The sequence below is a fragment of the Sander lucioperca genome, chromosome 16, assembly GCF_008315115.2.
Source record: "Sander lucioperca isolate FBNREF2018 chromosome 16, SLUC_FBN_1.2, whole genome shotgun sequence".
NCBI lineage: Eukaryota > Metazoa > Chordata > Actinopteri > Perciformes > Percidae > Sander > Sander lucioperca.
In genome coordinates this window covers 31,728,386-31,753,823 of record NC_050188.1, presented here as the reverse complement: position 1 = coordinate 31,753,823, position 25,438 = coordinate 31,728,386, and the positions used below count along the sequence as shown (strand labels likewise).

The 25,438-nt window shown below is 41.0% G+C and overlaps 2 protein-coding genes and 1 long non-coding RNA gene across 4 annotated transcripts; 1 reads left to right on the top strand and 2 right to left on the bottom strand.

Moving 5' to 3' along the window:
- Positions 1-483: 483 nt before the first annotated feature.
- On the bottom strand, positions 484-13,408 carry LOC116046353. The gene is made up of 3 exons (XR_004104116.2): positions 12,652-13,408; positions 10,695-10,702; positions 484-587 (listed from the first exon to the last, which is right to left on the bottom strand). It is a non-coding gene; the product is annotated as an uncharacterized LOC116046353 (long non-coding RNA).
- LOC116046346 lies at positions 1,066-5,401 on the bottom strand. 2 transcript variants are annotated; one of them, XM_031294688.2, is made up of 4 exons: positions 4,653-5,401; positions 4,263-4,424; positions 4,079-4,174; positions 1,066-2,011 (listed from the first exon to the last, which is right to left on the bottom strand). In XM_031294688.2, the coding sequence occupies exons 1-4, from the start codon at positions 5,010-5,012 to the stop codon at positions 1,703-1,705; spliced, it is 927 nt and encodes a 308-aa protein (XP_031150548.1). In that variant the 5' UTR covers positions 5,013-5,401; the 3' UTR covers positions 1,066-1,702. The 2 variants fall into 2 exon arrangements, with proteins under 2 accessions (XP_031150548.1, XP_031150549.1); XM_031294689.2 differs by having other exon boundaries at positions 4,269-4,424.
- A 7,803-nt stretch (positions 13,409-21,211) lies between the features above and the next one.
- Positions 21,212-25,217, top strand: LOC116046348 (protein catecholamines up-like). Its single transcript, XM_035993054.1, is given in 4 exon segments — positions 21,212-21,347; positions 22,168-22,341; positions 24,092-24,372; positions 24,617-25,217. Coding segments are annotated over 4 exon segments (831 nt in total). The 5' UTR covers positions 21,212-21,226; the 3' UTR covers positions 24,872-25,217.
- The last annotated feature ends 221 nt before the right edge of the window (positions 25,218-25,438 follow it).

Below are 25,438 nucleotides of genomic sequence, written 5' to 3'. Positions count from 1 at the left end.
ACCCCAAATCAGAAAAAGTTGGGACAGTATGGATAACACAAATAAAAAAATAAAGTAGTGATTTCTAAATGTACTTTGACTTGTATTTCATTGCAGACAATACAACAGCACATAATTTAATGTGTTCCTCGTGATTTTTATTGTTTTTTTTTTTCAAAAAAACAAAATTCCTATTTTGGTTCTTGCAACACATTTCAAAAAAAGTTGGAACAGTAAAGCATTTACCACTTTGTAATGTTGCCATTCCTTTTCACAACACTTAAAAGACGTTTAGGGACTGAAGACACCAAGTGATGAAGTGTTTCAGGTGTAAGTTTTGTCCCATTCTTGCTGCAAACAAGTCTTAAGGTGGGCAACAGTACGGGGTCTTCGTTGTCGCATTTTGCGCTTCAAAATGCGCCACACATTCTCTATTGGAGACAGGTCGGGACTGCAGGCAGGCCAGTCAAGTACCCCTATCCTCTTCCTCCGCAGCCAGGACTTTGTAATGTGTGCAGAATGTGGTTTTGCATTATCTTGTTGAAATATGCATGGACGTCCCTGGAAAAGATGTCTTCTTGAAGGCAGCATATTGTGCTCCAAAATCTCTACACTGTAAAACCTGATGAGTTAGTTCAACTCAAACCGTTTGAGGAAACTGATTGCCTTAAATCATTTAAGTGTATTAACTCAAACAATTTAAGCATAAAAAAATATTTGATTTGTGACCAAGTAACTCAATTACTCATTGTTAAGATGACTTGGGTAAATAAAGTTAATAGTACTAATTCCATTCAGTTTATGTAACTTATATCTATCAAGTATTTTCAGTCAAATGTTGCATTTCACCAAACTTATTAAAAATGTGTTAATAAAAATTATCCGATTCAAGTAAGACTAACTTAAATTCATCTTCTTTATACCAATGTCACCACTTAAGTTTCATTTACTCAGTTTATTTCCACTAAAGAAAATTATTATGTATTAGTTGTGACAACTTTAAACTCAGTTGTGGCTACTCAATTAATTTGAGGAAACCGATTGCCTTAAACCTTTTAAGTGGCATTAACACAATACAAACAATTGTCTGACACAACTTCAGCTATTTATTTAGTTGAATGCTGAATAACAATGTTAAAACATTTCAATGTCCACAGCTCTCAAAATAACGTGTTTGTCAGAAACACTATGAAATTAACACTCATAAAAATAAAAACAAAATTAAATGCTATTATTGATCATGTATGTACTGGCACAAAAATACCTTTAAACTGAAAACATTACAATATTAGTGTTTCTCACTACAGCTTAAGTAGAAAGCCAACAAAGACAGATGTAATTGTGTGGACAAGTATCTGTTTCAACACAGAAACCTAGTACAAAAATACCTTTAAACTGAAAACATTACATTATTGAGTGCCCATGTTCCTCACTACAGTTTAAGTAGAAAGCCAACCAATCCAGCTGTAATTGTGTAGACAAGTATCTGTTTTAACACAGAAATCTAGTACAAAAATACCTTTAAACTGAAAACATTACAACATTATTAATCATTGCCCGCGTTTCTCACTACAGCTTAAGTAGAAAGCCAACCAACCCAGCTGTAATTGTGTAGACCAGTTTCTGTTTCAACACAGAAATCTAAACCGAAACAGTTTTGGTATGCAAGCCAGAAGATTTTCAGAACCCTACTGACCTTCAACAAAAGAACATGTTAACACCTTTACTCTAGCTCATTTCTCAAGGCTTGTAACTTAGGTTTAAGCTGCTTTCTTCCATCAAGGTTTAAGAGGACAACCTGGATGAACTCAAAGAAGCCACTTAGTTTCTCAGGATAGCTCAAATGAACGGCATAGATCAGTCCAAACAAAACCACCAGTGAATCAGTCCAAGATCTGTGAGACATTACAACCTGATCCTCAAGGACAATTGACACATGGTGAGTTTCAAAGGGAACTCCAGCAGGCACCTCCTCTTCATTCACCACTGCCACCAGAGCCACTGCTCCATCCTGGTTTGCCTCCAACTCATCCTGAAAAGGGAATACATGTTCAGGGTGTGGGAGTGTAATTGTACAAATCATTAAGCTTACAAAATGCTTAATGATGTAAAGAAAAACATTGTTTTTACATGCAGGTAGAAGCAATATCAAACTAGAACTGCAAGCAGTTATGACGGGGTCCAAGCCTCCCCGGTGCGAGTCACCCCTGATGACACGCAGAGCCCACGAAAGCGGAACCCGCGAAATGAAAACCCAAAACATGATGGCGGCGAGGCAAAAGTCAGGAAATTTCAATAAGTACGAGCTCCAAAGTCTGTAGTGAAATGCAATAGCAAATTTCCCTTCATTGAGTAAAAGGCCAAAATGCTTCTACCTCAATTATAGCGCCTCCTAAAGGCAGATCATCACCAAATCTGGTGTAGAACCAAAGAGTGGCATGTAGAAAAATAATCTCAAGTTTTCTGATGATTGCATTTACTGCGGTAGAGATATTGCTATTGAAAATTTCCCATTTAAATACACTGACTTATTTGCCAAACGGATATTGTGAAAAAACTTCTTAGCAGAAATGGGCGTGCCCATATCCTGTGATTCAGCTTGATTCAAGGAACACGTGGATGTAAGGTTTTCTAATGCAATGTGTAATGTGGGAGTTTTAGGCAAAAACACATTTGACGTCGTCACAGCGCTACCTAGGGGTCAATGTGTGTAATATTTGGTATGTGAGATCCATTCGTATAATTTGGTGGGGAACCTCAGAGGGTCATGGCAAACAAATCTAAAGTTTCAGGTTGATAGCATTAATTTCGGCCAAGATATGGCAAAGTTTGTGTTTTCGTAGCTAGCTACACAAATTTGGTCGTGCGTAATTTGCGCAATTTTTATCCAATAAATATTATTTTGATAACTTTTTGTCAGATTATCTGGAGATGCTACCTACCAAGTTTCGTGCAGATCGGTCGCACAGTCTAGGAGTTTGAAAAAGTAGGTTTACGATAGGGCTGCACGATTATGGCCAAAATGATAATCAGGATTATTTTGATCAATATATTGATCACGATTAATTTTCACGATTATTTGTTGGTTTTAACCAAAACTAATTTTATTGTCACATAGGCTAATTATAACTGCTTTCACGTCCATATTGTGCTACATTCCTCCTTTGTTGAAGGATATTACGAAGGAGTATGCCATTTAAGTTGTTGTGCGACCGCTTTCCACACATATGCGTTAGCCGTGAAAAGATATAGGCAATGCAATTTTCTGTTCACGTTAACGGCGCATGTTAAAATATCTACCGGACGAAATAGCAACGCGGATTACGGTGCCATTTTAATGTCTGCATTGCGCTCTGATGCTCCAAAACAGACGTTAGAGGCTGCTTCAAGACATAATCAAGGCTACCCTGAGCATTTAAAACCCATTGATCTGGACTTAATGTAGAAGCTTTCTGAATTTAGAAAGGCACAAACAAAATACAAAGAGATGAGTAGGAGGTCTATGGTGTTGAGTTATTTTATAAACCTTTAACTTCTGTTACAAATTTGGGAACAGATAATTTGTTTAATGTGTTTGTCCGTGATGAGACCTGATTTTTATGCACATTTTAAAAATTTTTTTATCTGAACACCACTAAAAGTATAGTCTTTAAAAATCTTGACCAACTTTTATACAAGACTCACATGTGGGTCAACCATATTTATATAATTGAATTATAGAATTTAGAAGTATTTCTGCCTGACTGTAAATTATATAGTGTTGATGAACAACTCTGGCCAGCCTTAATAAAAAAAAAAGAGAAATCTACAATACAACCAGAGGGCTCATATAAAATAAACTTAAATATTTAATTATTATTTTTGTCCCATCTCATTCTTATCGTTTACTTAAGGCTACTTCAGAATAAAGACAAGTACCATTTCATTAAGTGGAAGACCCTAGCATCCTTTTAACGCTCTGTCACACTACACAGCAAATATGAAGTGATTTTGAGAATTGCAGAAGGCAGTTTCTAATTTTTATGTTCAGTGATTTCTCTTTGCAAAATAGATGAAGGTGTTGAGCTATGGAAACAGGAAAAGGAGAATACAAAAATACCTTGCAGGTTTTGAAGACCTCTGATGAATCCTCCTTTAAGTACAGTGGTAGGCCGGCCAGGGCTGCTGTTCGAGCTGCAGTGATGTTGTTCTTGTCCTGTTGCACAAACAAAGACAAGGTATGCACGTTAGGGTCTGCAGTTCCGTTCACATTCAACATCAGTGTAACGCAAAAAAATGTTTACCTGTTCCTCATATGCCATCAAAACGTCTTGCATCTTTTCGCCAAAACTTCCATTCTTCCTTTTTTTGTAGAGCTTCAACAGCTGAGGTGTGTACTTGTCAAGTGCAGCAAAGAAGGAATACGGTAGATTTTGATTGGTGATCCTGTGGAATTCACTGTAGAGCTGCAGAGAAAACAAAAGCACAAGTTTCTTTTTTTTTTTTTAAATCAACTTGCATCATTCATTAACTTTAAGCCACATAAGACTGTAAGGGAAAACAACTTTAGACAAATAGACAAACCATATTAACACTATACAACAATAATTTTAAGCTCTTTATCCAGATCAAACAGTGCTGCAATCATGACTTTGACAATATGTGTCTTGTCAACCTTTTAAGTTTTTACTCACTTGGGCTTCACAAAAGAGTGCAGGCCATCTGTCTTTCAGTTCAGCAATGGGAGGAGCTGAATTCACAATTTCTTCACGCCTGAGTGCAAAGGTGCGCTGCATATGTTGATGGATCATAATCATGTCTCTATCAATCACTGTCTTCTTGAACTGCTCCAACATCTCAAGCCTCTGGTTCTCCAGTGTGTCCTTGGTTTCTCCTTGGGGATAATTGGGCAGGAAGTTTATTTCTCCTCTTCTGGGTCTTTTGATGTTGGCCCCGGATGCTACACCTTCTGGATAGGTCCTGCTGCGCTTTCCCGCATTCACAGCCACGTCCTTAATGCCAGCCCTGCTCAGTTTGGTCCTGTAGTTGCCCATCTTGAAGCGCAAGCTGTTCTTCCAACCCTCATACCCCGTTTTGGAACCTTTTTCCTTTAGACACTCACCAGAGCCTCTGCAGCCATGACAATATTTTTAGTACTAGGATATGCTTTATGCTTGTATATTTCAGCAGCCATTCCTTCCAGTATGTTGCGTTTTTGATCCCTAGTTAAGCTTACAGTTTTCCCCTCTTTGACAAATGCAGAGTTGCCCTCTCTTAGAGCATGCTCCACCTCATAGGAGAATGTTGGAATAACAAAGATCTCTGGCCATCGGCAAAGACGCTCTGGTGAATCTGTGTTATCAGACAGCAACACTGTATCGTCTGTGCTGGTTGAACTGAGATCTGGCTCAACAAATCTAACTATCTTAATGATTGCCTTGGATGGTAGGTCCTCGATGTAGGGCTGCAGCTAACGATTATTTTTGTAATCGAATCTTCTAGCGATTATTTCATCGATTAATCGGATAAAAAATGATTTTGCCATAGCCATCACAGGGGTGTCTTTGGTGTTTTTTTAGCCTTCAGAGGAGTTTTTCTATCCAGCCTGGAAGTTGTGCCTTTTTTCGGAGTTGTTGAGCAATAAATCCAAACTCTTACATCCTAGATTTATCCACTTGATGTCCATAATTTATCATGTTTTCGGTCATTACTGCCGCTAGCTCCGTGCTACAGTCTAGCATAATTCTCCCATGATGCTTTGCGAGATTGTGTTGACGTCTTTCAACCAATGGGAAGGCAGGTCCGTCATACAAAGACTATGTAGTTGAAAAGATAGATCACTCCAGCGAATCTGAGCGAGAACAAAGGCTATATAGTAGGAAAGATAGGTCACTCCATCTATCTAGTCATATCAACTCACGACATTAGGCTACAACCGCTAAAAATACTGCACGTTCTAGCTAGGGCTAGTACGTTAAGCTAACATCATTAAACTTTGTTATGACACATAGGTCACTGTGGAAAATAGACATTACCTTTAATTATGTTGTCCAGTGTGTCCATTAAGGTGATCACTAGCGTTTATTGAAGGTCCAGACAGATTTTTAAACCTCCCTCAGGTCCCTGAGAAGAAGGCTGGGGATGTGCTGCTCTCTTACTAGGACACTGGAATGAAATGCTTAGTTGTGAGAATTAGCTTGCTTGAAACCCTGTAAGCAAACAGTGGCATTTGGTCAGTTAGCAGATGTGGTGCCTTAAATAGTAATGCTGTGATACTGTATGAAGAGGAATCCGCCGACACTGTTCTTGATTATAAAAAGGTTTATTACAAGCAAAGATTCAGCATCAATTTTACAAACTCCTGCAGAGAGCTTGGAGAACGACCAACCCAAACCTCAAAATTTGCCGCTCTGCCTTTTCTTTGTGTGCACAACGTATATATCCTATGCATTGTATCAACATAGGACGTGATATTTGTAAGTATACCATTGGACCAGATAACTGACCAATCAATGCCTGTTATCTGGCACAACTCCAAAAAAGGTCTCTTCTGTCTTGGGGGGACCTCTGCTCATGTTAACAATTTCCAGATGTTCTCAGTAAATGTAGAGTAAAGTTCATGCATCCTCCTTATACCAACTCTTAAGTCAAAGTGTATAGAAAGTTATAGACTGTCAATATACCACAGTTACTTTGCCAGCTAACCGAAAGAAAAGAAAAAAGGCATGGGCATATTAGCTAGCGAGCCAACATAGTTTGCTAACGTTAACATAAAAATTTCACAAACTAACGTTTATGTTACTTAGCCAACAGTTTTAGTCTGTTTTTTTCTGAACCACTAAAGCAGTAATTGGTGCAAGCTAGTGCATGTTTGCACAACTGGCAAGTTAGCTAACTTAACGTTACAATTCAAACAGCATGACAAAGTTTGCAAACCAGACAGATTAATAAAATAACAGAACATTACCTCGCGTGGAAGACTAAAGTTTAGCGGTGTCCTGCAGCAAAAAAAAAAAATGTCAGCAGCAGTGCAAGGGGTCGTTCCGAGCTTCGCCGTTATTCCAGTGCCGTGTGCAAACAGGTGGAACCTGTCACGTCTTCTCTGTTCAGCGCTTCTCTATGGTCACGCCAAGACCCGCCCTTCAATAGCATTCACACACTACTATTGGCCAGGCGTCCATGCTTACGTGTATAGGTCCTATCTCCTGACCAATCCCCTAACCTTAACCACTCGTGGTCAAATGCCTAACCCCTACCAATCGAGCTGCTTCGTAGGGCGGGTCTTTGCGTGGCCATAGTGGGATTCGTAATATTGCCTGCGGGACCTTCTCTTAATACATCCATGGCGGGACCTTTTTGGCGCTTCGTGTTCAACAAGGGGGTAAGCTTCGCCTCAGAGCTCGAATCTCCTATGGCGCCATTTTGATGCTACAAAGCGATCACCCGACGTTAGCATTCCATTGACTGCCATTCATTTTGACGTCACTTTGACCGCGAATAACTTTACATCTGAAGCGTTTAAAGACTTTATTTGTCCATTGTTTATTTCTAAAGAAACACGACAATGTATAAAAGGCTCCATTACCTTGTACCTCACGTTATGGCTCCGTAGTATACGTTTTTGTAAAAATAGGCTAACGATTGTGTCATAACCACGCGACTTACTGTCGCATAGTAGAGGAATTACCGTATAGTACAGGAGAAGCTCGCAGGCAGTTTGGACTTACATTAGCTGTTTAAGTGTAATTACTAATGTTAACTAGTATTTTAGTTAGCAATAATTAGCCTGTGCCTATGTTATCTCCTTACATATACCTACGCTCTCCGTCTCTGCAAGATTGGGAATGATTGAGATTTCTCTTGGCACAGCTACCAGAACACTTACAACTTTCAGACACGTTACGCACGTCACATTTACGTCGTCTCTCTCAGTTGGAGGCTGCGCAGTAACGCTCAGCGCTCACCAGAAAAGTGCTTCTAAAGGCCTTCACTGGTCCATTCTTATATACAGTCTATGGTGTTCAAATCATAGACTGTATAATATTAATGGACAGAGCATGTGTGACGTCACCCATTGGTTTGTGGAGATCAGCAATCCGTCCTCGAGTTTGCGTTTATGGGCGCAGCCATCCTGGTTGCGGATGTGACGTTTTTAGACGAGAGGGAGGAGTGAGGGAGGAGCCATATACTGTTGGGCGGTATCTGACTGTTTTTTTTTTTTTTGGAGTTGGCAACGCTGCTTACACTCTTCGTTACCTTACACATTCACTGGCAATCTGGATGCAACTGCTACTGAAAGCTAGCATACATAATTCGAGGTAAGATATAGCTTTGCTAGGTTTTAAATATATCTTTGTCCCATAGTTATATTACATATGAGAGGAGTCACATTGTAAAGTAAATGTATCTGAAGTTACCATGTAAATTGTCTGTAACGTTAGCTAACCACTGGTAAAACATGCTAACGTTAATTTTCTGCAAATCGAAGTTTACCTAATTTAAACGTAGTGTCAGCGAAATGCAAAACGGGGATTGTCAATGCTTATCATTATCTAATCTAAGTATTAGCAAATGTATAACCAAGAATGTTTGGTTAACTGTAACAACCATAATGCACCAATAATGTCTTGCTACTGTTTGCGCCATCAGTCTATGGTTGGCGCATTTAGCCTTTTCATGATTTTAAGAGCTAACGTTAGCAGATATAAGTTCATTTAACTAAATCAAAGTTACACCAAAGAACAATAGACTTGTTGATTCATATGTATTCTCCCCCGATAATTAATGAAGTACAGTTACATGCTAGTGTGCATATATATTTAACTGTGAGGGGCTCAAATGGAAATTGATGACTCTATTTCTTTCAGAAATAGGAGTGTGGAGAGACACGATGGCATGTGCACCCACCCAATACCTCAGAAGTAAGTCCATTTTCTCTGGCATCACCCAGAGATGTAGGTGGAGGGCTGTTAACAATCCGGGGAAGATCGACAAGGCTCGCAGGTTTTTTTTTCTTTTTCCACTGTGCATTACAGACAACCAAAAGACTGTCACACTGTGCTCACTGTAATTGTAAAGGCAGCTTTTATTTCTTTACCCAGGCATTTGGACTTGACTGAACAGAGTGCTGCACAAGTGCTTTAAGCTGTATATGTTAAGCTATATTTTTATATTGTGGTTTGTAATGTCAACCATTTCTACTGTAATTAACAATGTGGCACCAGTGATTCAACTACCTCTTTTTATTATGCAGACATGTCTCGTGACAGTTAAGTTTGCCTTTACCTTGACCCACAGCAGTGTTTGTGTGGGGAATTTACACTGGATTGTAAAAGGTGAACTACATTATTTAATTCATCAATTTAACCCCTAACATAATTGCCAGTGTTTGTGGTTTATGTAGTTTTTGAAGTTAATGCCCATTTCAATGTGAAATAAAGGTCTTTCTAAAGCTACATTTGTTGTTTTTCTGAAGCAACTATAGGAACGTACACAATATTGTAGTCATACAAGAAGACATTGGTAATTTGATAGAATTTGTAATTGATTAAAAGTGTCTATTTTGGCTTTAATCAACAAAAAAATGATTTCTCAAATGTTACCATACTTGAATGTTGACAAAGAAGGATCAGGGAAATTGTGCTTTTCTTGTGTGTCTTTATGTACTTGTCAATTTTAATCACCATGAAAACACTTCACCAAAATCCTTTCAGATTAATGTATAGGCATATACTCAATTTTGACATACATAGTCAAGTGTTTAGTAGGTAATTGAAAATGCACTAGGTGCTGTTTAATCTGTATAAGGTTATTGCAAGTTCATTATAACAAAAGTATTATCACAAATTGTTGGTTGATTGTGGTAGATGAGAGGCAGCTGGAACACAGACTCCCACACTCTAGACTCCTCTCCTGCAATAAGAGACAGACAGAGAGAGGAGAGACAGAGAAGCTACCTAGGAGCAGCAGGCCTAACAGTAACACAAGAGGACACATCTATTACAGGACTCACATTTTGAACCTCTAAATACCAATGACTGCTAAAGTGCTAAAAGTTGGTCTGTCCTTTCAGCAGCAGAAGCTGAACCAAAAATGATTTTCTGGCATCATTATAATCAGAACACATTTGAGAACTTCGGATGTGGTCAATGCAATCTGTTTTCCACAACAAGATGAATGGCACCAAATACGCTGCGCTATACACCAGGTCTTCCTTCTATAGGCTCTGGTCATTCAGTTTTCAGTGTGGATACCTTTGTAAAGACAAACATGTAGTTAAGGCATGGTAGATCACAATGAATTATATTACTATATGAGCTTGTACATAAAGGTATGCTTCAGTTGAGGACATACAGTATTAAGTAAACCTACTCCTACATGTCAAATTTATCTTAGACAATGTGTATTGTACGCAACACGTTTTTAGTGATATGTACATTTTAGTAATAAACAGAATTTGTAAATATAGATTGTAACATGTGACTCATCTTAAAACAGACTAATGTGCTGACAGAAGGTCTTCAAATAGATTAGCAGACACAACTACAGTAAGTGGAAGAAAGACATCAGTATAACAGCATCAACAACAGTGGTTAATAACTCCTGCAACAGCATGCTTGTTAGGTACATTAACGGTCTGAAATAATGTATTTAGAATTTTGAGAAAATAATATTGAACCTGGTGCTTTATACAATACATTTGGCTGCAGAACTGAAGACTTTTCAAGATAGAACACTTATGTAACTTTACAATAATATATATATTTTTTCATGTGCGACATTTTATCGCAAAAATGGATATTCTGGCCTACTGCCCCGTCCATCGACGCGCTCCAGCGCGGCTTTGTCCGAGGTGAGGGTGACCTCCGGGTAACGTTGCCCAACTCTCGGGCGGGGTACATATATTTCAGTATATTCAAGTAAAAGCAGTCTCCGCTTGTCCCGTGCGAATGCCCCACACGAAACTCAGATGTGAGGGGGTACTTTCTAAATCACACAGCGGTCCCAAAATGATTATACTCCCGTACGAATAGGGTTTATATGAATTTGCACTATAACGTTAGCTATATCAGGCTTTGACTTTAAGCTAACATTACCATTATATGCGCATCGATTAGCAATAACATCACATATGGTTAAAAACAGATCACCGGCGAGACCGTTGTGCATACCTACTGTATACGACTGTAACGTTAAATATATATATATTTTAATCCGTTTATACGGTCTGGTCTGCATAACGTTATTCGTTAGCCCGCTAGCTTGGTTAGCAAGGTGCAATCTAGCTAGCTAACTGATATTAATTGGGATGCTAACGTTGGCTAACGAAAAACAGTATTATAACAAAATGTAACGTTACTTACCGGAAAAACTGAACTGCCGACTCCTTTGAGTGTCTTGTCGTACAACCGAACGTTGAACAAGACATTATTAGGCGACCAACTGTCACAGTCACGAAGACGAAAGCTGGTCAACCTCCAAAGTGAAGTTTACGTGCCATGGATAAGCTTTGCTAAACCTGTCATGATTGACAGGCCGCGAACTGTCAATCACATCATAGCCACGCCCTAAAACACCTCCTGCTTTATCGCCGATTTTAAAATCAACGAGACCATAATTCAAAAAATGAACATCATTCTGTGTTGCACAAGACTTAAAACTAGCGATTGAGAATATAAACTCTTAATTGAAATGTTTACTGAGGTAATAAATCAAGTGAGAAGTGGGTCATTTCGCCATACACTTCTATAGAAACGGACCTCCTTTTTGCAACCGCACGTCTCGCCCCCTGCTGGAATTCAGATAGAATGCAGGTTTAAGGCACTTCCGCATTTGCCGCATTTTGCTGAACCGGATGCTCTGTCCACTAATATATACAGTCTATGGTTCAAATACAACTTCTTCTTCTTCTTTTTTTGTATGGCGGTTGGCAACCAGCTTTTTGGTGCATTACCGCCACCATCTGGACTGGAGTGTGGATCAAGTCGTTCTTAAATTCTTTTTAATAGCCCAGTTCTCTTCAAAAAAGAAAACAATAAATGCAGTATATCATGTCAATTTAATGTCATCTGGTTTTCACCAAGTTGTGAAATCAATCTTTGTCTGGCTTGATGGTATTTAGGACAATACGTCATAATTACATGCTCTATGGTCTCTTGACTATTGCAATATTCACATATTCCATCAACATGCATTTTCATTATAAATAATGTGCCATTTAATCCTGTATGTCCTTGCCTCATTCTGGACACCACATCTTCTTCTTGCTTACTTATGGATGTATTCCTGCTCTTCCCCACTTTTCCTTGAATACTATACAGGTGTCTCCCAGACTGTTCATTATCCCATAAAAACTGCCATTTTCCATTTATTTTAGCTTTAATTATACTTTTGACTTAAGCTTTACTGTATTTAATATCCACAATATGGGCACAATATGATTGATTTTTTTAAACATCAAAATTAAAAAAGCAGGACTTAAGTCAATTGAACAAACTGGAATCATATTACCAATACTTAAACTTTCCCACAAATTTAAGTGTACTCAAAACAACTCAGTTATTACTTCAACAATTCATTTTTGAGTTAGGTTAAATTCATGTGAATGAGTCACTCCAACTTCTTGGGAGGTTTAAGTTATATTAAATTACTTCTTTTATTAAGATGAGCTGTTAGGTTTTACAGTGTATCTACTTTTCAGCATTAATGGTGCCATCACAGAAGTGCAAGTTACCTTTGCCAAGGGCACTGACACAAACCCATACCATGACAGACCCTGGCTTTTGGACTTGTTGCTGGTAACAGTCTGGATGATCCTTTTCTTCTTTGGTCCGGAGCACACGGCGTCCATTTCTCCCAAAAAATACCTGAAATACTGATTCATCTGACCACAGTACACGTTTCCACTGTGTGATGGTCCATCCCAGATGCCTCCGAGCCCAGAGAAGTCGACGGCGCTTCTGGACACTGTTAACATAGGGCTTCCTTTTGGCACAGTACAGTTTTAACTGGCATTTGTGGATGTAACTACGTATTGTGGTACTTGACAAAGGTTTGCCAAAGTAGTCCTGAGCCCATGTGGTGATATCGCTTATAAATGAATGACGATTCTTGATGCAGTGCCGCCTGAGGGATCGGAGATCACGGTTGTTCAGCTTAGGCTTGCGCCCTTGTCCTTTACGCACTGAAATTCCTCCACATTCCTTGAATCTTTTAATTATGTTATGCACTGTTGAAGGTGAAATAAGCAAATGTCTTCCTATCTTTCTTTGAGGAACATTGTTTTAAAACATTTCAATAATTTTCTCACGTATTTGTTGGCAAACTGGCGATCCTCGGCCCATCTTTACTCCTAAAGGACTAGACCTTTCTTGGATGCTGCTTTTGTACCAAATCATAATTACAATCACCTGTTGACATCACCTGTTTCAAATCACATCATTATTTAACCAATTTACTACTTTAGAAATCACTACTTTATTTTTTTATTTGTGTTTTCCATACTGTCCCAACTTTTTCTGATTTGGGGTTGTATATTAATTTATGTTTACATCCAGGGATGTGCAATTTATTTATAAAAAACTTGTTATTAAACAAGTTTGCCACACAGTGCTTTGCTGAAAACCAACTGATGCATATTCTAGTTGAAATAGTGTGTGTGAGTATGTGTGTTGTGTGCAAATGAAAGCACCAGACAGCATCAGGTCAGTAAATGTAACATTGTACATGCTATTTATGAAGGATCTGAAGTTATGTTGTACTGTAAATATTTTCTTTTTGGAGTGTGTAACCCCAGTGTTTAATAGACTGTAATGTGAAGAGGAATGAATGAGGTTTAGACACAGTACGGGTTATGTGAAGAGCAATGACACTGCATCTGCTGTTATAGGCAAACTAGTGTTCTTTTAATTCTTTTAATGGTTGAAAAAAAGTCTGAGAAATCTGGTCAGAAGTTGGGGAGATCATCACTTAACTACAAAGACAGAAGAAAATTAAACTTTTAATTTACTTTTTTCAGTTTTACTGGAATTGTATCTTAATTGCACTAGATATAATACATAACTAAAAAAGTTTTTTCTCTGATGGATAAAAAAAATAAGCTGCTGGTGAAGTTACAGTATGTCTATCAGAGATGGCACATTGGCCATAAAAACTAACAATGATCATGATTTATTTATTTTTGAATGAAGTAGAAATAAGTTATGCCTAATTAATGGAAAATGCTGTGTGATTTTAGAGTTTTCTGTTTGTGGCTTTTTTGTTTTTGTTCCTGTTTCTCAATAAAGCACTTTGTAATAAAGCTTTTGTATGACTCTTATTATTGACATGTTGGGTTCACGAAAATCGCCGGACAACACAATCTTCTGACAATGGCCCTACTGAGAAATACAGAGACAGTTTTGTGGAGCTGATAGTCTTAATTAGCTTTGTAGCAACTCATTTGGCAATGGCTTGAATGTGACGGACATTCATTAATATCCAAAAGTTACGCACTAATGTTATGATCTGCAAATAAAAGATCATGTAGTAAAAAAGCTGCATGTGTGTTAGCCTATTCTATTTATCTATTTTGACTTTATTATTTCCAGTGAATAAATTAATTTATATGTGATTTTTTTAGTTTTTACCAGTTTATTTAATTCACCTTATCTGGTTGGAGGCCCTTTTGCCTTCAGAACTGCTTTGATTCTTCATGTCATAGATTGCTGGATTCCTCAGAGATATTCGTTCATATTGACATGAAAGCATCACACAGTTCACAGTGCACATCCATGATGTGAATCTCCCGTTCCACCTCATCCAAAGGTGATTTATTGGATTGACATCTGGATATATTTGTATTTTATTCACTGCAAATGTTCTTTGTAATGTGTTGTATTTTGTCCCTAATGAAGACATGAAGCATTGTTGGTCTCACAATAACATTACTACAAGTGCTGCTGGAATCTCTTCACAGTGCCACTTTCTCGTAAGGCATACTCTAATAAAGGGTTAAAAAGTTGTAACTAAAAGGCTTTAGTAAGAGCTAATAAAAGCTGCTTTTAGATCAGATTTAAGCATTCTATGAGAAGCTTTGGGTAACCATGTTATGAATATTTCTTTGGCTGCTGTGTATCCTCCCCAGAATAATTTGCCTGTCTTCATCACCCATTTATAAAAAACACGGCATTTTTCAACTTTTTGTTGCTGTGTTTTGTTGGACTGTTGGTGTGGAGGAACGCTTAATAAATTACCTTTATATCTACGTTCAGAAGCAGATGGTCTATTATTAAGTAAGATGGAGTAACCAGTGACATTTCGGATTTGGTTGGATAATTGAATACCAGTTTGGTCTGTTTGATCATAAATGAAACTAAAGCAGGGAATTTTTTGGTTAAGATTAATTAGCTAGGGCGCCTGGGTAAGTCACCCGGTAGAGCGCAAGCCCTTAAATAGAGGTTTAGTCCTCGATGCAGCGACTGCGGGTTCGACTCCGACCTGTGGCCCTTTGCTGGATGTCATTCCCCTTCTCTCTCCCTTCATGTCTTCAGCTGTCCTATGCAAATAAAAAAAAATAATTAGTGGATTTTTATTTTAAGGACTCATCAATACACAAGTTTAACAGTTGAAAGATTATTTACAGTAAAAAGCTGCATAAAACTATTTAAGATGACGGATGAAAGATGACGTTTGGTTAAAGGTGGGTAACAGTTACATTTAAGACATGGACCCTATTTAGGAGGGCAGGGTGGTTCACTCAGGCAGACCTGTGTTTGTGTCCCGTGCATGAAAGTCAGCTTTTGTGACTTTTTTACATTGATTAGTTTACTTACGTTCATAACTTAATTTACGTAACTACTTATTTCAACCCAAACCACAATCTTTTCCTAAACTTAACCATGTCGTTTTGTTTTAATTCATAATGCAAACAACGTAGCAACTCCTGTTCTGATGCACAGTCACAGTTTTTGAGAACATTGTGAATTGGTGGTTAAGATATATGTAGAGGTGAGGCTATGCAAATCTGAAGTAGGACATAAACAAGACTATGGCAGGGGCTGCCTGTAATTCCCACAGAGTGTGAGTTTGTTAGTTGGTGCAGAGGGGCTTTACTCTGCATAGAAAGGGATATATTTTAAAAGCTCAATGTCATTTACATTTACCTTTATTATGTGGCAGTATAGGTGGTAACCACTTTCCTGACCAGATTTCAGTGGTATAGCTGATTTTTAGGGCCCAAGCGCCGACAGTGGCGAAGGCCCTATTGAAACTGAAGGAATGTTCGTTGAAAGGACTAGATGTTGCAATCCCTAGCATTTGCACCACTTTAGATTCGGGAGTTTTTGAGGGATCGCTGCTATAAGGCTTAACCAGCGGGACACATCGTCAGTTGTGTACCACAGCATCACAGGGTGTTTCGGCCAATTATCACAATACACCCTCTGCTGAGGCAGGGCCACCACAGGTTGATCAATCCTGGGTGTGTGTCCCACGGTTAGCTGTTCGCCTTAGCAGCCCAGGTTGTATCGCTCCTCTTCAGCCACAGCCAATGGCTCGTCCTCTCGGCGGTGTTGGCCAGCTCTTCAATGGCTTGTCTGTGAACCTGTCCCCTGATTCCGACCTCCCTAAGGAGCTTCGCTGTTGTGCTGGCCACAAAGCCCCTGCACCCCACCTCCACCGGACGCACCCTAATCTTCCAGCCTCTGTCCTCTGCCTCAGCTGCTAAGTTGGAGTAACGCAGCTTCTTGCGCTCATACGCTTCTTCGATGGCGTCCTCCCAGGGAACTGTCAATTCTATGATGTAGGCCAGCTGGCAGTAGTTAGACAAGAGAACGAGGTCTGGTCTCAGGGTGGTTGTTGCAATCTCCGGTGGAAAAATTAGCCTCTGGTCCAGATCGACTTGCATCTGCCAGTCCCTGGCTGCATTCAGTGGGGTCACATCAGGGTTTGAGGGGCCAGCCCTCAGCTTGTCCCCCTCCCGAACGAACGATGGTGGGCGTCGGCGCACCTCCTGGTTGTTGAAGGGTTGGGTGTTGATGAATACCCTCTTGCACTCAAGTTTGTCGGCTAGACACCTGAGGTGGTTGTGTCTCCATGTGTATCTGCCTTGAGTGAGGCTGGTCCTACAGCCAGCCAGGATGTGCTTGAGTGTTGCAGGGGTTGTACACAGGGGGCAGGATGGGTCCTTTCCAAACCATAGCTGCAGGTTTATGGGAGAGGGCAGTACATCATACGTAGCTCGGACGATAAAGCTCAGCCTGTTGGATTCCATGCTCCAGAGTTCGCTCCATGTGAGTTTTCTCTTCTCGACACCCTCCCACGTCGTCCAGTGACCCTGTTTGGCTTGTGCTACAGCTTTGGAGCATCTGGCTGCTTCCTCCTGTCGGCGCACCTCCTCTACCACCATGCTTCGACGTTCGGTTGCAGATGCCTTTTGCCAGAGAGGTGTTACAGCTCCAAAGCCAAAGCCTCCTCTGTCTGGTGGGCCATGTTGGACATGGCCCACCACGTCACAATGGAGGAGGGCGGCTTTGGCCTGTACCACAGCTGTGGCTGGGGTCCACTTCCTCCCTGTTGCTAGGGTAGGAGCGGCGCCTCTCACCACAGGGTCCCGGGAGTCAGTGAGGGACATGTCCAGCCTCACCTTGGCACATTTTAAGTCCTCAACCAAGCTAGAAATTGGCAGTGTCAAGGCTCTGTCGCTGTAGAGTCCAACACTGCTGAGACACTTGGGAAGTCCGAGCCACTTCCTCACGTGAGAGTTCACTAGCCTTTCCAGTCGATTGGCATGGCTGAGCGAGACCTCGTACATGGTTAATGGCCACAAGAGTCTGGGTAGCAGTCCAAACTGGTAACACCAGAGCTTCAGTTTTCCTGGTAGTGCAGTGTTGTTGATTTGCTTAAGGCCGTTAACCGTATCCTGCCGGAGTTGCTCAAGTTGCTGGGTGTCTTTGAGGTCTGCATTATACCATCGACCGAGGCTCTTGATGGGCTTCTCTAGGACTGTTGGAATTGGTTCATCACTGATGTAGAACCGCTCGCCTGTTAGTTGGCCTTTGACGACGGAAATGCTGCGTGACTTGCTTGGCTTGATCTCCATTCTTGCCCACTGGATGTTTTCCTGGAGTTTCTGAAGCAAGCGTCTAGTGCATGGTCTAAGATCCTGTGAGGGACTGAGCCGAAGGCATTGGCAAGGTCTAAGAAAACCACGTGTAGGTCTCTTCGTTCCTTTTTGGCCGTTTGTATCTGGTGCCAGATGATATTGGCATGCTCCAGACATCCTGAAAAACCCTGGATCCCTGAGCCTTCTGCACCGATGTATCAATAAAGTTGTTTCTTTGCAGGAATGTAGAGAGCCTTTGGGCCAGGACACTAAAGAAGATCTTTCCCTCTACGTTCAGCAAGCTGATCTGGCGAAACTGGCTAATGGATGACGAGTCCTTCTCTTTGGGGATTAAGATGCCTCCTGCTCTTCTTCATGCTTTCGGTATCACTCCCTTCTGCCAAGCCACCTTCATCAGCTTCCAGAGGTATTTAAGGACTGGGGATGTTCTTGTAGAGCCTATACGGGTTACCATTGGGCCCAGGTGCTGATGCTGATCTCGCCTGCTTCACCGTCTTCACCACCTCGCTCCATGTGGGGGGCCTTACGTCCATTTGGTGTTCAGGAGCATGAATTGGTGGTATGTCGTTCGGGATGGTGACTGGCTCATGCCTCCGATCATCAGAGTACGTCTTCCTCAGGTGCTTTTCCAGGTCTTTTATGGGCACTTTGAGACTCCCACTCTTTTCTCGGTCAAAGAGGCCTTTAACAAAGCTGTAGGGATTGCTGTAGAAGAGGGTCCTTGTCATGTCAATTATTATTATTACGGCAAATGAATTGCCTTTTTGCATCAAGTCTGGTGAAAATTTATGTATTTTAAGGGTTTCGGGAATAGGTGCACAAAAATAGCTCGCTAGCACCCCCTACAAAGTTAAAAAAATTCAGACCCTGCAGTACGTTTAACATAGACTAACGAAACTTGGTAGACATATGTAGCCTGTCAAGACGTACAAAAAAGTTCATTGGAGCCATACCCTAAACCCAACAGGAAGTCTGCCATTTTTAATTGAATGTTCGAAATTAGTGCGATTTTGGCCATTTCCACATGTCGTACTTTAACGAACTCCTCCTAGAGATTTCATCCGATCAACTTAAAATTTGGTCTGTGCCATCTTAAGACGTTAAAGATGAAAAGTTATTAAAAGAAAAACTTTTCGTCATAGGGCATGGCCGTGGCGGGGCGGCCATTTTGTGCATTTTGCCCACGAAACAGGAAGTGGGTGTAACTTGAGTGTACATTGTCCATTTGGCTCGAAACTTTTCAGGATTCATAACAGTCCAACCCTGAAGACATATAAAGGCCGATATTTACTCAAAGTCATAGTAACCCCTAGTGGCAACAGGAAGTAGGCCTAAAAGTCAAGGTGCTATACTTTAACAAACTCCTCCTAGAGTGTCTGTGTCATCTTAAGACATTAACGATGAAAAGTTATTAAAAGCAAAACTTTTTGTCCAACGGTGTGGGCGTGGCTTGGCAGCCATTTCGAGCATTTATCGATGAACGAAGAAGTTGTTGTAACTTTAGTGTACATTTTCCAATTTGGCTAAAATTTCTCATGATTGACAAGGGTCCAGACCTGAGGACATTTATAGGCCAAAATTAACTTTTGGTCATAGCGCCCACCGTTGGCAACAGGAAATCAGCCTTATATGACAAACATTATCTGATTTACATGAAACTTATAATGTGTGGTCTACATGTGATACTGAGCCGCCCCCTATACTTTAACCATGTCCACTTATTCAGGCCACGCCCCCTTTCATAACATTTGAACCGTTTAAGGTAGAGTCTTGTGTGAGGTGTCATTGAACTCAGCAGAGAGTTCCTTCTTCATTTGTTATGGTTTGACCCACCCCCTATGCTGTAGCCACGCCCCTTTTTTATAACTTATGACCCGTTTGATGTAGACCCTTGTGTGAGGTATCAATGAACTCAGCAGAGACTTGCTTTTTTATTGGTAAAGGTTTGCCCCGACCCCTATGCTTAGGCCACGCCCTCTTTCACAGCTAATGAACTGTATGACATAGAGTCTTGTGTAAGGTATCATTGAACTCAGCAGGGAGTTCCCTTTTCATTGGTGATGATTTGCAGTTTCGAGTGCCGCGCAAATGCACGGTCACAAGGAGCGGCGTCCGCCAGTAACCCTGACGCGTGCAAAGGCGCGAGGGCCCGTCCAACGCTGCTCACAGCTTTAATTTTATTTTATTTTTAAAGATTACATACAGTAAGAAGTTGCAAGCAGTCTGATTTCTGCTTGTATGCACTGATACATTAACATACAATTAAACTGAAGGTGCCTTGGGTTGTAAGTTGTTTGTCTTCACTATGCCACAACAAATCAAAATGATGCATTCATACGGACACCGTGTGCCATCAAAAACACCAGAACATCAGTTTTAACCTTGCAGAGCTTGTTAAATTACCATAAACTGAATCAAATCCAGTTTAGAAAAAGGTCACAACAAAACCTGAGATTATTTCTTCACAAGGCAGTAAATGGTTCAGAGGTGAATCGCATCTCTAATCTGCTTCTCTGCAAAACCTCCACACAGCTCAGGTCATCTGGGTTAGCTTGCTTACAGAGAACAAGCTTCCATTTTCCATACACCACAAATCTGAAACAAACTTTGAAATGAAGTCTACTCTGTAAATCACAGCTAATATCTTTTTATTTCTGCACATCCATCCTGGTCTCACAGAATTCCATGAAATTATTATGAACTGTTCTTTACGAAGCGCATTACGTGGTGGTGGGACAGAATGTGTGAACATTCCGTGTGGCCACCATGGAAAACAAAGCCAAAGTAAAGTCAATGAGAAGATGACGTAGCATTAAGAACGGTAGCGAGTAGTATGAAAGCCCGAAAATCCGCGTAAGGAGGTTGGTTGGGGTGGTGGATGGGTCAAACAACACAAGACTCACCCAGGAGACCAGGGTTTGTGTCCCACGTGTCAAGATTCCTAAACCCAACCATCCCGTTGTTTTTTTCCTAAACCCAACCCGTTGTTCTTTTCCTAAACTCAACCCGTCCGCTGTATACGGCCGTCCTGTTTTTCTTTTCCTAAACGCAACCCGTTGTCCCGCCCGGATACAAAATTATTTTCAGTCGTCTGAACCAATAACCGAATGCTCATCTAAAACACAGACACGGTAGCAGGATGTTCCATTTGTCTGTTTGAGTTTAATGTCTGCTTCCTCTTGTTTATCATATTTGTTGTGCACAGAGCCCCACTCTCACCACGGAGAAGAAGATCATGGACACTCGCACGCAAGTGAGGAGTCACATGACCACGGCCACTCCCACGGTACGCAGCAATATCCTTTTCTTTTAGTTCATGTATCGTTCAGTTGGTGTTCTTGTTGTTGACGGGTGATTTCAGGTTTAAAAAAAATCAACCAAAGAAATGTATAAAAGCCCAAAACAATTCACTGAAGTGGATCTACTTTATGTATGATAACATGTACACATCTACATACTGGAATCAGCAGAAGTAATATTCATCTTTTAGTTAGTCTTTATTGTCCATGAATGTGGAAACTTGACTTCGGCTGTAAAGGTTGGTTAAAATCACATCGTAGTAAATCACTATACATAGCACAACATGCACAGTACAGACAACAATAACAGTGTGAAAGTGGTTTACAAAAATATAGCAATGTTATTGCATTTGGTATGAAAGACTTTTTGTAAAGGTTTTTGGTTGCTGCAGCAGCTCTGTTGCGTCTTCCTGAGGGCAATTTTATAAATTCTTATAGAAGGGGATGAACAGCATCGGACAGTTTGTGTGGCTTTTTGTTTCATCTGCATTTTATACAGTACATGCATCCCAGTTGTTTCTGCTCTTTCCCAATCATGTTTTGTTCTAAGCCCCCAAGTGCTCCTACCATGCACACATATTACACGTTTAAACACTTTCAGCAAGACGTCGCTTTAAAACAAAAAGTATTTTGTATTGGCTGTAAAACTTGAGATGAAGTGCAATCAACAAAAGGTTCCTAAATCTATTTAAACTCCTCTACAGCTTCAATGGGCTGATCATTAATCAAAACAGGCTGAAAACAATGACCAAACTCTTTTAATGTATCACAGTTTTCACTAGCGCTGATTGTCCTCTGCCTGCACAGGAGCCGCCCACGATCACATGATGTCAGTGGGTCTGTGGGTTCTCGGTAGGATCATCGCCTTCCTGGTTGTGGAGAAGTTTGTGCGGGCCCTGAAGGGAGGCAGCAGCCACGGACATTCCCACGGCCACTCGCATGGTACGGCGCTGGAACTCCTTCCTTATGACCTTATAAGGAGCAAGATTCCAGATCGGCCCATCTGAGCTTTCATTTTCTCAAAGGCAGAGCAGGATACCCAGGGCTCGGTTTACACCTATCACCATTTCTAGCCACTGGGGGACCATAGGCAGGCTGGGGGAATGCATATTAATGTTTAAAGAACCTCATAAAGTGAAATTTTCATGCCACGGGACCTTTAATACAATCTGCAATTGAGTTTTTATTATGTTAATGTGTTAGTCCTGTAAAAAGTACTTTAAAGCAACTTTTTGGGGGGTCAGCTCTTAATGTTAACATTAACCTGGCGTGTTTAAAAAAAACCATATTGAGGGTTGCTTCTTGCTTGTAGATTTAACAGCAGAAGAATCTATTTTTTATCCACGCAAAATTTAGTCTGGATGCCAGCCGAACTTAGCCCCGCCCACAACATTTGAGGTCAGGAAGTTCGGTCTGGACTTGATCCGTTGTGGAGCAACTGTGCTCGATCCAGAGCTGTTCGGACCAATCAAACTGTCAGGACTGGCTTTATACGATGATGGACAGATGATCAACAGTAACGTAATCAACCACGTCACCAAAGAGTGCTTGGGTTGAATTTGTTTACAACAAAGATGGCTGCCGGTGGAGAATTGAGATCGCGTCTGTTATAGAAGATATCGACAGCGCATTCATTTTAAAAGAGGAACAGAGAACCGCGATCACGGCATTTGTCATTTGGAAAGATATTTTTGCCGTCCTTCCTACAGGATTCGGCAAAAGTTTAATTTATCAGCTGGCCCCGATGGGGTGCACGTCACATACTCCGTTGCTCTGATTGGTTGTAGGTCTATCCAATTGAGTGGAGAGGCATTTTCTTTCCTGGTTCGGTTGAAACTCGTCCCATAATCACAGCCCAATGGAGCAGTATCAGACTCATATTCTGACTAGAATCTGAGTATGGAGCAAATTGTAGGATTTTAAAGGCACCCTTAAACAAAATGTGTGTCCATATACAGGTTTACATTTTTTTATGCAGAATTATATGCAAAGAAATGTTTCAATGAAACTGTAAAAGTGTGTAAAAATTAAGAAGGAAATGAGTGAAATGCCCTGAAGTCTGTGGCATTTTATTTTATTTTTTTTACTATTTATTCTCTTTCCTTATGTTTATTTATTGTTTGTTTATCTGTGTCTTGCACTTATCCCCCTATCCCTTGTTGCTGCAACAGTGTGAGTTTCCCTATTGTGGGATTAATAAAGCATTTGTAATGTATGTACTCAAATCAGAACCTTGTGAATCAGAATTGATTTGGGAAATCATTGGTGATACCCACCCTGCTTTTCACAGAACTCAAAGACACTTACCAGTAAAACCAGTACATTAGGCACGTTAATAACTGGTGAATCAATGGGAGTGGTTTTGGATTCAGCACAACTCTGGTTATCTGCAAGTATGTGCTGCTGGCACCTTTTGGTGTCTGAACATTGTGACCTCCATCTAACAGAAACGGCTGATTCATTCCTACGAAAGTGTTTCCTGCTCCAGTGCCCTAGTTGAGGCTGATAAACAGTTTGCTTATACATTCTACAAGCCGGAGATCTGCAACAGAGGGTCCGGGACCCCTAGGGGGGGTCCTCAGAGTTAGTGCGGGGGGGGGGAAATCATTGGTTACTATAGGTATCTATGGCAGCCATTATATCCATTTCTTTTCAGCCATTCTGCCCAGTTTAATATGCAACTCAATTGTATATGATATATATGCGGTAGGGGGTCCCTACTCGCTCTCTCTTTCAGCTCAGGGGTCCCTGGCCTAAAAGACGTTGAAGACCCCTTCAACGTGACCTTAATTCTCCTTTCTCTCCACTGACACAGACATCAAGGTGTCGGGCTACCTGAACCTGGCAGCCGACTTCACGCACAATTTTACCGACGGCCTGGCGATCGGAGCGTCGTTCATGGTCAGCCCAACGGTTGGCGCCGTCACCACGCTCACCATCCTGCTGCACGAGGTCCCGCATGAGATCGGAGACTTTGCCATCCTTGTCCAGTCTGGCTGCACCAAAAAAAAGGTAGCTGACTGCTCAGGCTTCGGTTTATATACGTCAAAGAAAAGCACAAAGAATCTTTCGGTCACAGAGAATCAGCAGGAGCTTTTTTTTTTCCCCCTGTCCCTTGCTGCTGCGACAGTGTTATTGGCCCCGTTGTAGGATTAATAAAGAATCTTGAATCTTTTTTTTTTATGTCGTATTACTTGCCCTTCTGAAATATTGACATTTCGACTGTAGTAAATATCTTCTATATCTTTCCCATCAGGCCATGTGTCTCCAGTTGCTGACTGCCCTGGGAGCTCTGGCCGGCACAGCTTGCTCCCTATTGGCCGAGGGCGTGGGCGCTGCGGCGACCGCCTGGATCCTGCCGTTCACGGCCGGCGGCTTCGTTTACATCGCCACAGTCACCGTTCTGCCAGAACTGCTGGCGGGCCGCTCCAGCTTCGGCCAGTCTCTGATGGAGATTCTGGCGCTGCTGTTCGGAGTCGGCATGATGGTGCTGATCGCCGAGTACGAGTGAGACTCCGCCGAGTGGACAGAGAGGGGGGAAAAGGTCAAACGGTTGGAAAAAAAAACAAAAAAAAAATGCTGGTTTTAAAGTAGAGTTCAAGTGGATTATTGTTTGTCAGGGGTGTGTCTTCTTTCCTTTTTTTTTTTTTTTTTATTAATTATGTTTTGGGACAAAATCCACCCCCTGATGGCGAATGGATGATTTTTGTTGTCTGTTCACTGTTACATCCCTAATTTTTTTTTCGTGTTACTGTCTCTTTTCGGCTTCTTAAAAAACTTCAGCGGGACAGACTGAGAGCTGGAAACCTTTCCTGATGGGGAAAGGTTTTTTTGAGGACTGCTGTGTTGTTCATTAAGGGCCTAAGAGAAAGTCCCGCACACTGACCATTACGCAAGCAATAATTTATTTAGAAAAATACAACGTTTCGGTCTTAGACCTCCCATCAGGACAGGAGGGGAAATCTTTTCTGTCCGGTGGCAGAATTCACTCACCGCTTTTACCACACGGCTCAATCCGCTGCACCTTTACCGCAGCGTAAACTGACGGCCAGGTTTCCTTACAAAAGTGGCTTAAAGT